General features: G+C 55.3%; 2 protein-coding genes across 2 annotated transcripts in view; both read left to right on the top strand.

Moving 5' to 3' along the window:
• Positions 1-13,102, top strand: part of LOC144941931 (matrix metalloproteinase-14-like) — a 49,407-nt gene that overhangs the window by 30,956 nt on the left and 5,349 nt on the right. The window contains exons 8-9 of the mRNA XM_078868435.1: positions 608-758; positions 11,786-11,901. Coding sequence (XP_078724561.1) covers positions 608-758; positions 11,786-11,901 — 267 coding nt within the window. The remainder of the gene's footprint in view (positions 1-607; positions 759-11,785; positions 11,902-13,102) is intronic.
• On the top strand, positions 1,489-9,681 carry LOC144942125 (uncharacterized). Its single transcript, XM_078868885.1, has 2 exons — positions 1,489-2,557; positions 9,334-9,681. The coding sequence occupies exons 1-2, from the start codon at positions 2,078-2,080 to the stop codon at positions 9,679-9,681; spliced, it is 828 nt and encodes a 275-aa protein (XP_078725011.1). The 5' UTR covers positions 1,489-2,077.

Genomic DNA, 13,102 nt, shown 5'->3' with positions numbered 1-13,102 from the left:
CAGTTTATTCATTGAGAACACGCACTTGATAACATTTTCCATAGTTTGAAAATGCATCACTGTGCTCTAGGCTAACACGCAGCTCGTGGTCGTGTGGTGTAACCTGTGTAACCATGTGTAACGCCGTATTCGCTATGACAAGTCTTCCTCTCGGCACCTTGAACCTTTAACATGGCAATCTCATCTAACAGGCTCTCATTAGGCGCCTCCATACCAACATGCGGTGTCCTTTTTAAGTACCCATTTATCATTAAACGCATGCCATTGCTTACAATCATAAACGGACATCGCATGCAAAAGCCAAAGACACGACTGTCCACACCAAGCAATCCAATACCGACATGCGACGCTGCACAGCGCTGAGCCAGGGCAGGATGCAGGGCCAGGAAACTCCACTGACCCTTAAACGTCACCCTCGTGACCCACAGACCTCCTGTGGGTCACGTCAGATCCTGACCCCTGGTACAACAGGACACAGGACGCAGCGTCCTCCCGGCGGCCTTTCGCCTTACCCACCCCCGCGCTTACAGAACCAAGCTGGCATACTCACCCTGTCCCCCCCCCTCTGTTCCACCCCCTCCCCCACCCGCCATAATCCCTGCCGCAGGCAGCAAATTCTGGGTGTTTGACGAGTCCGTGGCGGAGTCGGGATACCCCCGCAGCCTCTCGGAGCTCGGCAGCGGCATCCCCAACGATCAGATTGACGCGGCCGTGTGGTGGGAGCCCTCGGGCAAGACTTACATTTTCCGCGGAGACAAGTGAGTGGGTTCGGGTTCACGGGGGCGGTGGCGGGCGCTACGGGAGGGCCGCATCACGTTACATCGCGAAACGTTTATTCATAACGGGATTGGCCAAACATCTCAGTTTAGGACCCTCAAAATAGAATCTTGAGGCTCATTGCGGCTTTCCTGGGTGTACATGTGTAAATGCACTCCTGGACACCTATGAAAAAGAGCTTTATAGGTCATCAGATTGCTCCAGTATAAATAAAGATTCTGATGTGCAGCCATTTTGTCATTCCACTGCTGGATGAAGCCGTTCTAGTGGCATTCGAGTGCTAGGAGTTATGTGATGACACTGCACTACACTGGCCAGTTCAGGCTAATGAAAGTGGGGAGAATACTGTACATGTGGACACAGAGACACTGGATGACAATGGATTTTACTGCACTGCCATCTGCTGCCCAACATGCAGCCTTATGAGCCCTATGACAACCTGTTGGTGCATGGTGATCACCCATCCAAGCGCTGGACTCAAATCTGCTTTAGTTTATAAGATCTTACGTAAATGTATATGAATATATATTACTAGCCTTTTACCCGTCCAAGGACGGGTGTATTGCAGTAAATCTGAAACTTGCAAGCGAAAAGCAAACCGCGACGTGATATTCATTGCATCAATGCGTGTGCAATTAGTAAGGCCGCGGTGACACAGACCTATTTCATTTTAAGGTTATAATCCCTTGTTCATCACGACGTCCTTTTCACTTTGATGTCTCTTGTGTCTCAAGAGCGTCACGGAGATCACGTGACATGAGGGTTCTGCCTTTGTAGTGAGGGTTGTAAGTTGATGCCGAGGAGGGGGAAGGAGGCGCCTCGCCCGCCCCATTTGGAGTGACGTTAATGGAGGGAGGACGTCACCTGTTCATGATTATTAATGAGGGGGGGGGGGTTCTCCATGCGGAGTGATGTCACCCGCTCAAGATTATTAACGAGGGGCAGGTCCATGTGGAGGATGTAACCTATTCATGATTATTAATGAGGGGGGCTGGTCGACGTAGAGTGACGTCACGAGAGTTAACGACATTCCTGGGTGATTAAATTAATTAATTATTAGTGGAAGTGTCCATCTAGGCCTTGGCAAGGTAAAGTAATTTACATTTTTTACCGGGTAAAAGGGTAAAGGGAAAAGGTGTCGACCATGCCAAGGGGTAAGGTTAAGGGTAGGATAAAGGTAGCGTGGAAGAATTAACCGGTAGGGTAAAGGTAGCGTGAAATATTACCCGGTAAATACCTTGTTTACCGCGAAAAGCTCCGTGGTGCAGTCCGTGGCCTCCATTTTAAATTGCGATCATTGATGTCGGACCAGATGGAGACGGGCCACGTTCTTGAGGTAGAGGATGAGGTCGAGGATGCCAGCAACGGCATTTTCGGGGTCGCTGCGAACAGCAATCGAAAGAGGCAGCGGCATGCGTTCCCGTGGGAGCACACGCACCATTGGATGGAGGGTGATCCTCATGTGCAGCAAGGAAAGCGGCAGTGCGTGTACTGCTGCAAGTGGTTTTCCTCCCACATGAACGCGTCGGGGTGGAAAGCCCACCTCAAGAAGCATGGTCGACACCTTTACCTTTACAACGTGCTGGCCCCAGGCAGCGAGGTCGGGACATCGGCGTCGGCGAGCCGCCTAATACAGCATACACTGAGCCGGCCAGCAATCCCGGATCGCCTCCTGGTAAAGTTTGAGAACGTGGTGGTTGATTTTGTTATCCAAACTGCAATCTCTTTGCAAGCCTCCGGCAGCGACAAGTTCAAGACCTTGGTCCACACATTGACGCAGGTGAAGTACCGGTGAAGACGCTGGACACCCAGGTTGAGGCACACGTATATTTATTTCAGCTTATCGGTACAGGACAACACTAGAGGGGGTAGCGGCCCCCTCACCCGGATAACTGGGGATACCCCCTAGCTAATCTCACCTATCCCCAAGTCCTCCTCTAACGAGCTAGGGGAGGCTAACTGGCCCGACACTGGTGAGTCGGGCTACGGTCTCCGGAGTCCCAGGGTCTAACCCTGGTTCACGGAACCACGCCTCTGGCTCGCTCCTCTGCAGCCCTGACAAGGGCGGCGTCGAGGGGAGTCCAGGGCTCTAGCTAGAGGATCTTCACTCTTCCTCCTTCGTTCCCAGACTGAGCCCCGAGCTCTCTTTGTCCTCCCCCTTTATACCCCCCATCAGGATCACAACCCCCCAGGCTGCCTGATGCGGACGTCGCTGCGGGCACCCCCCCCGTGTACTCCCGTAACTCCGCCCACTGTGTTTGTTACCCATTGGATCGTATGCACTTACAGCCCTCCCGTAACAGCCCTACATCACCCCCCCCATTACAGCTCGCAGCCGTCCCGGCTGCAACAATTCCAAATAAAGGAACAATTACCCCTCGACCCCGTGTGTGCCTCATTTTTTCAACAAAATGCAAATAGCAGAACAACAACAAGAACAACAACCATACCCCCGAAGGGAATGTCCGACGCACCCCCCCCCCCGCATAAATACGAAATCCGTAAGCACGTATGTACAACTAGCCAGGAACTCCCCCATCACACACAGCACACCCACGACACACAACGCACCCACAACACACACACCGCGCCCACACAACACAACACACTCAGTGTGCAAGGAGCACACCACCGACGCAGCATACAGTAACCATGACACGTGAAGGAAAATAAATAAGAAAAGTTTTTTTTTTTCTTTTTCTTCCTGCTGTATATTATAAGAGTCTGCGCATTTTAGCGCGCGTCCTTGCCGCAGGCCCGTCACACGGGGCAACCCCGGACGGCGGACCATCCGGTGGCGGCTGTCCCATTCGAGGTGAGGTCGCGATTGAAGTCGCGCGACTGTCGGCATCACCTGTGGGGGTTCCAGGGCGTGAGCCCGTCATTCCCGGTACACCTGTGGGTGGGACAGCCGGCAACACATCAGGCGAGAGCAGCGACGGACCCTCCGAGTCGGTCGACCCCCCACATGCTTGGCCTCGCGTGCGTGGCGTGGGCCCCCGCACCGCAACAAACGGCTTCAGCCTAGAGGGGTGTACAAACCACCGGCGCCTCCCCCATTGGATTCGAACGCACTGAGGCCTCAAAACCTCAATAACCTCGACGGGGCCCCGCCACGGGCGTACGAGTTTAGAGGAGGTCGCGAGTGGTACCTGGGGACAGTGCAGCCATGCCCTGTCCCCCGGCTTCCACTGCAGCACGTGCGCGCGAGCCAGTCTGAGGCGCTCGTTCGCCTTCTGACGCCTGTCAGAATTTAGCCTCGCCGCATCCCGCGCCTCAGTCAGTTTGTCAAGGTTAAATTTAACGTGATCGTCCAATTTAGATTTGCCCAGCGGCACGTGGATCTGCAACTGTGCCCGAACAGGTGGGTCGGGTTCGCGGCCATACATAAGAAAGAAAGGTGAAAACCCCGTCGCAGCATGGGGAGCCAATCTGTATGCCGCTAGAACCCCTTGAATTTGTAAGTCCCAATCAGCCTGTGAGTCCGAAACTTGCTGCGACAACATAGACGTGATGGTGCGATGCAGACGCTCGACCATCCCGTCCGTTTGCGGGTGATAGGGGGAGGTTCGAATTTTTTTCGTTCCCAGGAGATCACAGACTTGTTTTAGGAGTTTCCCCGAAAAATTTCTACCCTGGTCGGTCAACAACCGCTCCGGGGCACCTTTGTCCATGACATAACCTTGGACAAAGGCGTCGACGATGGCTGCTGCCGACTGATTCGCCAGGGGCCAGGCCATAGGCCAGCGCGTAAAATATTCGACCCCAGTAAGCAAATATTTATTTCCCCTGGAGGTGGCGGGGAATGGCCCCAGAATATCCAGTGCGACCAGTTCATTTATTCTGGAGACCTGGATGGATTGTAAGGGCGGGTTCGACTCCCGTGCCGGTGGTTTGCGCTGCGCACACTGAGGGCATGCCGCCAACAGATCAGCAACATCCCTTGTCATACCCGGCCAAAAAAAATTCAGCTGAAGCAAGGCGAGTGTTTTCTGGGTACCTAGGTGGAGGAGGCGCTCATGAGCAGCCCACACCACCTTACCTCGTAGGCCAGAAGGGACCACCAGCCGGTGACGCTGGGATTTCCCGTCCCAATGCATAAGCAAGCCCGCATGGGTTTCCCATGCGTCGGCATGACCCGTCACACGCCCCCTCTCCCCGGCGCGACGACGCAACGCGAGGAGGGAGGCATCCTCCAACTGGAGGCGCCCCCATTCATCAACGGGCAATCCAAGCAGGGAATCTCTCCCCTGTTCGGCGATATCAATGGGGACTACCGTTTCATCGTCGGCGGCCGCCGCCAGGACCGGAACCATCACGTCCCCCACTGGCTTGCAACGCCCCGACCCCAGGAGACATGCGCATTCGGAGGCGGTTGGCATCCGTGACAGAGCGTCAGCGTTGGTGTGGCGAACGCCCTTACGATAAGTGGTTTCAAAACTGAAATCCTGGAGGACCTCCAGCCATCGGGACAATTGTCCCGATGGCTGTTGAACCTTCAGGGCGTACTGCAGTGCCGCATGATCTGTGCGGACGGTGAAATGCCGACCGTACAGATATGGGCGATACTGTTGGATGAAATAGACAATTGCCAACAGTTCCCTACGGGTGACACAATATCTTTGCTCCGTTGGAGACAACACCCGACTGCCGTACGCGACCACCCGTTCCACGCCGTCAACCACCTGGGAAAGCACGCCTCCAATACCCGTGTTGCTCGCGTCGGTATCGAGCAAAAACGGCCTCGAAAAATCTGGGTAAATCAAGGGAGGAGCCTTCACCAGCGCGTCCCGAAGGGAGCAGAAAGCAGCTTCCTCATCCTGACCCCAGTGGAACCGAACCCCTTTAGATGTTAACGCGTGTAGGGGTTTGGCAATTGTTGCAAAATTAGCGACGAAGCGTCGGTAATATGATGCGAAGCCAATAAAACTCCTGACCTCTCCCACCGAGGTGGGAGTCGGCCAGGAGCTGACACACTGCGTTTTGGCGGGATCGGTAGCAATACCCGAGCGCCCTACGATGTGCCCCAAATAACGCACCGACTCGCGTAACAAATGGCATTTTTGGGGCTTAAATTTCAAATTAGCAGCCCGCATCTTTAGGAAAACCGCCCGCAACCTCTGGAGATGTTCATCAAAAGTTTTACCAAAGACAATAACGTCATCCAAATAAATCAGGCACGATTCCCATTGCAATCCAGCCAAAACCAATTCCATCAATCGCTGGAAAGTTGCCGGCGCTGAGTGTAAGCCCATCGGCAACCGGTTGAATTGGAACAGGCCGTGCGGTGTACGGAAAGCAGTTTTAGGCTTAGAATCATCGTCCAGAGGAAGCTGCCAGAATCCCGAAAGTAAATCTAGTGTGGAGAAGAATCGCGCTCCCGCCAAAGCGTCCAGCGATTCGTCCATCCGTGGGAGCGGGTATGCGTCGGCAACCGAAATTTTATTAAGGCGCCGAAAATCCACGCAAAACCGCAACGAGCCGTCCTGCTTTTTAACCAGGACGATCGGCGCTCCCCACGGGCTGGTGGAGGGAGAAATGATGTCGGCGGCTAACATGTCATCAACAGCCGATTTGACATGGTCCTTTTCGGCGGGACTTAACCGAAACGGATTTTGGCGAATTGGCGCGCTGTCACCCGTGTCAATATGGTGACGCAGCAGGTGAGTGCAACCCAAATCATATTTATCACGACTGAAAACGTCGGAAAATTCCCTCAGTAGCGTTCTAAGCTGTTGGCGCTCTGAATTTGTCAGGTCCGTCGATCCCGCACAAAGCGCGTCGATCCACCCTTCATCGCTGTCCGAATGTGGGAGCATCCGGGAAGCAGTGCCAACGTGGTTCGCGACAGGTTCCTCGCAGGGCATTGGCGTCGCGTGAGCGAGCACCGTCCCTTGAGGAACCACCACCGTCTGCGATCCCACATTTAGGACCGCGATGAAAGGGTCCCCGTCCCCTCTTACGACGGTCTGGGCCGGAATCAAATGAGGCCCATTAACCCCGGCCCTAGACGGTCCCAGCAAAACACCCTGATCCCCTATGCCCTTAGCGAAGGGCTTACGAAGTTTCAGAGGCACTAGCATTTGAGCTCCCGGCGGCACACGAACAGTTTCAACGACGAACGCCGGTACCGTCGCGAACGCCGACCGAGCCGCCGCAGGGGATGGCAGGAACGCCATGCGCCGCCCCGATGGAAGCTCAATGCATCCTTGGTCGATCAAAATACGAATGGGCATTTTACCTAAGAAATCCGTCCCCAGCAGGCACGGAACCGCCAGCGAGGAGGAAACGAAAATCGGCCCCGACAATTTGATGTCCCCAATAGAAATTTGCGCTCGAATCTGTCCCATGATGCCGAGAGAGCCCCCGTTAGCGGCATAGAATGGGACGTTAACCGGCAGTAAAGGCCGGCTTTGTACGGGCAGAATATTGTAAATTAATTCCGAAATGATTGTCGCCGATGCCCCCGTATCGACCAAGATGCGTACTTCTACCCCGTCAATGTGTCCGACTACGGCCGACGACCCTGACGACGCGGCTACCACGCGATGGGCCAACACGGACCACTGTTTGGGCTCGATTTGAGTCCCCGCAGTGATCCGCGTTGGCCCCTCGCAACGCGACATCGGCCCCCCGTTTGTTGTGGTGCGAGAGCGTGCAACGGGTAGGTGCTTTGGCCAAACATGTGTGGTGCCGCGACTCGCCGGGTCATGTTGCTGGAGCTTGGGAGGAGGAGGCCCGGCGTCCCGTCGAGCCGTCGTCCCGCGCTGTCGAGGAGAGCGGCACCCCGAGGCGACGTGGCCCCGGACGCCGCAGTTGAAACACCGCGGGAGCCCCGGTGGAGACGACGGGCGGTTGAAACGGCTTGACCCGTCCCGGGCCGACCGTACTTCTTGCGCCTGTTGCCGTCGATGGTCGACGGCGAAGAGCTCCTCCGTCGGAAGGGTGGCTGCAGCCACCGCACGCCCTGCCGATGCCCTGCTGGCTTTCCGCCGCAGGGACAGAAGGTTGGCGTGAAGGAGGCGCGCCGCCTGAAGAGAGGTCATCTCGGCGTCCTCCTGTGCGACGACAGCGATGTCCAGGTCGTCTGCCAGGAGGAGTATTTTCTCCGTGACCATCGCGTCCACGCCATCGTCGTCCATACGGGGAAAAGCCGTCTTAGCCAGCGCTAGGAGGCTCGTCCTGTATGCCAGGGGCGACTCCTTCTCACCCCGCTTGCGCTCGTAGAACCGCTCTCTGCATTCCGCTGAAGGTCCATAGACCCCGGCCAGCAGCTGTAGTGCCTTCGGCAGAGTAGACCGCTTCTCTTTCGGCGCCGATGTGAGGGCGGCGAGCGCGTCTGCGTCGAGGAGCGCCGGCAGCGCGCAGAGGGCTTCATCGTCGGACCACCTTGCCATTTCTTGGTGGGCGATGAAGCGTCGCTGGAAGCCGCCCCAGTCGCCCTCTGCACCAACAAATTCTTTCAGCGGAGGCAGCCGTTGTTGTAGCGCAGCGTTCGCCTTGGACGTCTGTAGGCTGCTATCCCCGGGACTCGGCTGTGCGTCGGCGCGAATGGCAGATGGAATCGCCTGTCGCGGATGTGATGACGCTCCCTCCGCTGGAGATGACGCAGCTGTCCCAGCGAGAGCGGTGTCGGACCCAAGGTTGAGCCCGGCCACGCCCTCCGCAGCTGCCGTGACGATGGCGGGAAATTCAAAGTTTGAGTTTTCAGAAATGGCGGGAAGGCGCTCAGGTTGACGACTCCCCTCGCCCCGTGGTGGACCACCAGCCCCCAGCCGCGTGATGTTTTCCAGCGTGGCGGCAGCGGCGTACAGTAGCTCCGCCAGTCTCTCGTGAGCCAGCCGTAGCGCGTCTGGCTGCGGCCCCTCTTCATGCCGATGCCCCGGTAGGAACGCGTCGGCCCCCGGCTGCGCCATGTCTTGGTGAGCCGCCTCGGGCTCAACGACTTCAGCAGTGTCCTCCTCCGGTACTCTGGCTCGAGCTGTCTGACGTGTTTCCATGTCCGTAGTACTTCTGACACCAGATGAAGTACCGGTGAAGACGCTGGACACCCAGGTTGAGGCACACGTATATTTATTTCAGCTTATCGGTACAGGACAACACTAGAGGGGGTAGCGGCCCCCTCACCCGGATAACTGGGGATACCCCCTAGCTAATCTCACCTATCCCCAAGTCCTCCTCTAACGAGCTAGGGGAGGCTAACTGGCCCGACACTGGTGAGTCGGGCTACGGTCTCCGGAGTCCCAGGGTCTAACCCTGGTTCACGGAACCACGCCTCTGGCTCGCTCCTCTGCAGCCCTGACAAGGGCGGCGTCGAGGGGAGTCCAGGGCTCTAGCTAGAGGATCTTCACTCTTCCTCCTTCGTTCCCAGACTGAGCCCCGAGCTCTCTTTGTCCTCCCCCTTTATACCCCCCATCAGGATCACAACCCCCCAGGCTGCCTGATGCGGACGTCGCTGCGGGCACCCCCCCCGTGTACTCCCGTAACTCCGCCCACTGTGTTTGTTACCCATTGGATCGTATGCACTTACAGCCCTCCCGTAACAGCCCTACACAGGGATACAAGGGCCCGTCGACCCACACCATCATTCACAGGATTGTCGAGCATCACACGATCACGCTGCCCATCGTCGGGGCGTTCTTCTCCAACCTGGATGTCACCATCTCGCTCACCATCGACGGTTGGTCGAACCGCAACCTGAAGGGATTTTGGATGGTCACGGTGCACTGGATCGACACCAAATCTGGTGCGTCGAAATCCATGCTACTGACGATCCTCGATGTGCAGTCCGGAAGGGGTGTCGGCAAGCGCGTTGGCACCGCTCTGTTTGAGCACCTCCAAAGCCTTCGGGCACAATGTCTCGACCATGCTGCTCGCTGTCACCAGCGACAATGGCTCCGATGAGATCAGTGCTGTCAAGACGTTGTTCGCCCTGGTCAACGCGGACGCCAAATATGAGCAGTTGCGGGCTTGCCACCATATTCGCTGCGCGGATCATTCCGTCCAGATCGGCGTCGTTCAAGTTCTCAAACTGATCAAGTCGACCAACGCCGAACTGCGCGAGGCGCTCGTTAATATCAGGCGCAGCAAGGTCGTCCGGCAGTCGTACCGCCGCGAGGCCGAGATCGCCAAGCTCACCAGCAAGGAGCCGACGCACCAGAACTCGCCAACCAGGTGGAATTCGACGTTTGACATGGGCGACGACGCCATCAAAAAGTGTGTCCCATTGGACATTATCATGGCGCGCTTCCAGGATGTGATCGGCGTCGGTGCTTTCTTTGAACTGCAGTGGGCAAATATCGAGGGCGTGACAGCATTTCTGCGAATGCCGTGCCAGGTCATGACCTCATTGACGGCGGACCGCAAGTCGACATTGGATCTCGTGCCAGTGACGATGGAGCACCTGATCCGTCATTGCGATCACGGTGAAGCCGTTCTTAGGGGGATCGATGAGTCCTTGACCACGATGGGGATGAAGGCCGAGCTGGTGCGGTACCGCGACTTCCTGGTTCAGGAACCCGCCATTGTGGCATCCTACTTGAATCCACAGCTGCCGAAAACGTCAGACCAAGATGAGCTGGCTACACTGAAGGCCACGATCCGCTCTGTCCTGCAGCATCGCTACTCGGACATGCACACGATCCCGACGACGGCAGTCGCTGCCCATATGGAGGAGGGGTCGCTGTTCAGCACCCTGTTCAGCAACGTCAGCAGCTCCATCGACGACGGCGATGAAGTCGATCGTTTTCTGAGCACGGGCGTCACGACCGCCAGCGCCTTCATTGACGTAATGCAGTGGTGGTCTCCCCGCAAACAGCTGCTCCCCGCCCACTACAAGATGGCCTGCGATTACTTGGGAGTGCCGGCGACGTCAACTCCCTGCGAACCCGCGAATAGTGGAGCCGGGCGGGAGTTCACGTGCGTTCGCCAGTCGCTGTTGTCGACGCTCTTCATCAAGTCCACGTGCTTGTGCTTGTGGATCGCGGCTGGCTGCCTGAAGGTCCCGTCTATCCGAGCCAGAGCGGCGCAGGATCTTATTGCCCGTCGTTCATCTGAGGACGACGGCAATGACGAACTTGATCAGGTTGTTGATGAGATCGTCATCGACCAAGACGACTGGGACGAGGAGGTTATGGAGGACGGTGTCGTCGACAGCCTCAACGCCCGATTCGAGAGTATTTTATATGAATAAAGCGCTCTACCTAGCATTTACCTGTTATAAACCTTTTTCATGTGTAGTATCCCAGTAATTACCCTGTAATCGGGTAATTTGTATGGGGTAAGGGTAAAAGGTAGGGTAAAGGTAGGCTCGTTGCTTTTGACATTTTACCTTACCTTGCTAAAGGGTAAAAGGTAGGGTAGAGTGATTGTATTGTGGTAAGGTAAAAGGTAGGGTAAAGGTAGGCTCGTTGTTTTTACCTTATTACCTTACCTTGCCAAGGCCTATGTCCATCGTTGAACGATGATCCACACCTCCACCCACAATGTCCCCCCTCCCCACCCCTGGGTGCCATCCCCTCCGCGCATACATCCCCAAGCCCCCCCCAGCCCTGGTCCACCCACTAACCCCCCCCCCCTCTTGCACGCCCTTCCCCAGTCTCTCTGCCTGCGTCCCCCAACCCACACCCCGTGCGCACCGCCCCGCCGTGCACCCTCCAACCCGCGCACCCCACAACGACCCCCCTCACCCCAGTGCCCCCATACGCATCACGGCCATCAGCGCGCCCCCTCCCCTCATGCAATCCTCCCCGCAGGGGCTGCCCCCCCCCACCCGCGTGCCCACCCGCAGCCTCCAGCCAATCAGAATACTGGGAAATGACAGAGACGATTAGCTTAATTGTCCAGGAAAGCCTCACTGAGCCTCAAGACTTTTTGTTCAGAAGGATCCTGCCAAGTGTTAATATGATGGATGATGGCGTCGGTACTCGTGGTCTCGTGGGGGGCGTGGGCTGCTGTGGACCGGAGAGACATGGCACACGCTGACCATCCTTGCTTGTGACGTTCACAGGTACTGGAGGTTCAACGAGGAGAGTCTGACAGCTGAGTCCGGCTACCCCAAGTCCATCAGCGTGTGGGAAGGGATACCATCGTCGCCGCAAGCCGCCTTCCTCGGCTCGGAGAGCAGTACGTTGTTACCCTCATGATTATTTAAGATCTGCATAGATATGACACTTGAACGCCTGAGCAAATCAAATGGTCTCACATCTCGGCTCAATCCATTCCAATACCCTGCTGCAGTCCTACTGGACATCTGTAAAAAAACAGCTTCATAGCTAATACAATATCTCCGGGATAAATACAAGCTGATTCTGAGCCGAGAGGACCTCCAGTGGTGGCAGGCCCAGTATATGGTCATGTATGGTGGATGTAGCAGCCTGCAAATGGGAATTAGTCTGCTATTGCCATCATCATCATCAATGTTACATCATCAATGTTTACGGATAGTAATATAATCACTGCACTAATTCAATATTATTAGTAGAATATGATCCATTTATGGATATCCAACGAAAATAATTTGGAGAAATTACAGTGAAAATAGCATTTTATTTCGAAGCCTCTGCACGTCTTCCACTGATCTGAATGCACTCATTACATATTCTAACACCCCTCTGCAAGACGTGGAGCCATCACTGTCACAATCTCCTGCTGTTGAGAAGAAAGTAAGAGGTGAATTTGAAATCAGTGGGGTATCTATAAATTGGCCGCTCTGTACTATTCCTATTTCACTGGTGTGGTCATTATAATTGCAGTGTGATTGGTAAGGCTCTTGTAAATGTTATTGTTGTCAATGGTATCATCGTTATGATGCTGCATAAATAGTGCATGTTAATAATGTACAGCTCTTTGTCAATTTACTGCTGCATGAAGCCCTGCACCCCGTCGTTTCGGTCATGGGGTTGTTTGACCATAATTCGCCACGCTGGTCAGTGTGAGTTGGTGAAAGGGGGGGCCCTGGGACTGGTTCTGATATCATTTGCTTCTGATGTTAGCCATGCCCAGGAATCAAACTCAGGATGCCAAGTTCATAGTGCTAGTAATTGCACATCACAACTGCCATTTGCGCCTTGTGTTCTGCGATTCACAAAACATTTCACGTTTTACAGCCTTGCAAAGGCATGGAGGAGTTTCTTCAGTGGCTCTATGACGTTATTGAGCGTCATTGGCTTGTAGTAGTTTTTCACGCAACATTAGCCCTGTATGTACATGCAATCACTTATCGTCTAATGCCACAATGGATCATGCCTTCCATTAGGGTACAAACTGTTTCTTAAATATTTATGATGGCCACTTTACAATCAAATATTCATGCTGGTCTCTCCGG

This window comes from Lampetra fluviatilis, chromosome 26 (assembly GCF_964198595.1).
Source record: "Lampetra fluviatilis chromosome 26, kcLamFluv1.1, whole genome shotgun sequence".
NCBI classification, from domain to species: Eukaryota; Metazoa; Chordata; class Hyperoartia; order Petromyzontiformes; family Petromyzontidae; genus Lampetra; species Lampetra fluviatilis.
This window is presented reverse-complemented; position numbering and strand designations above follow the sequence as displayed.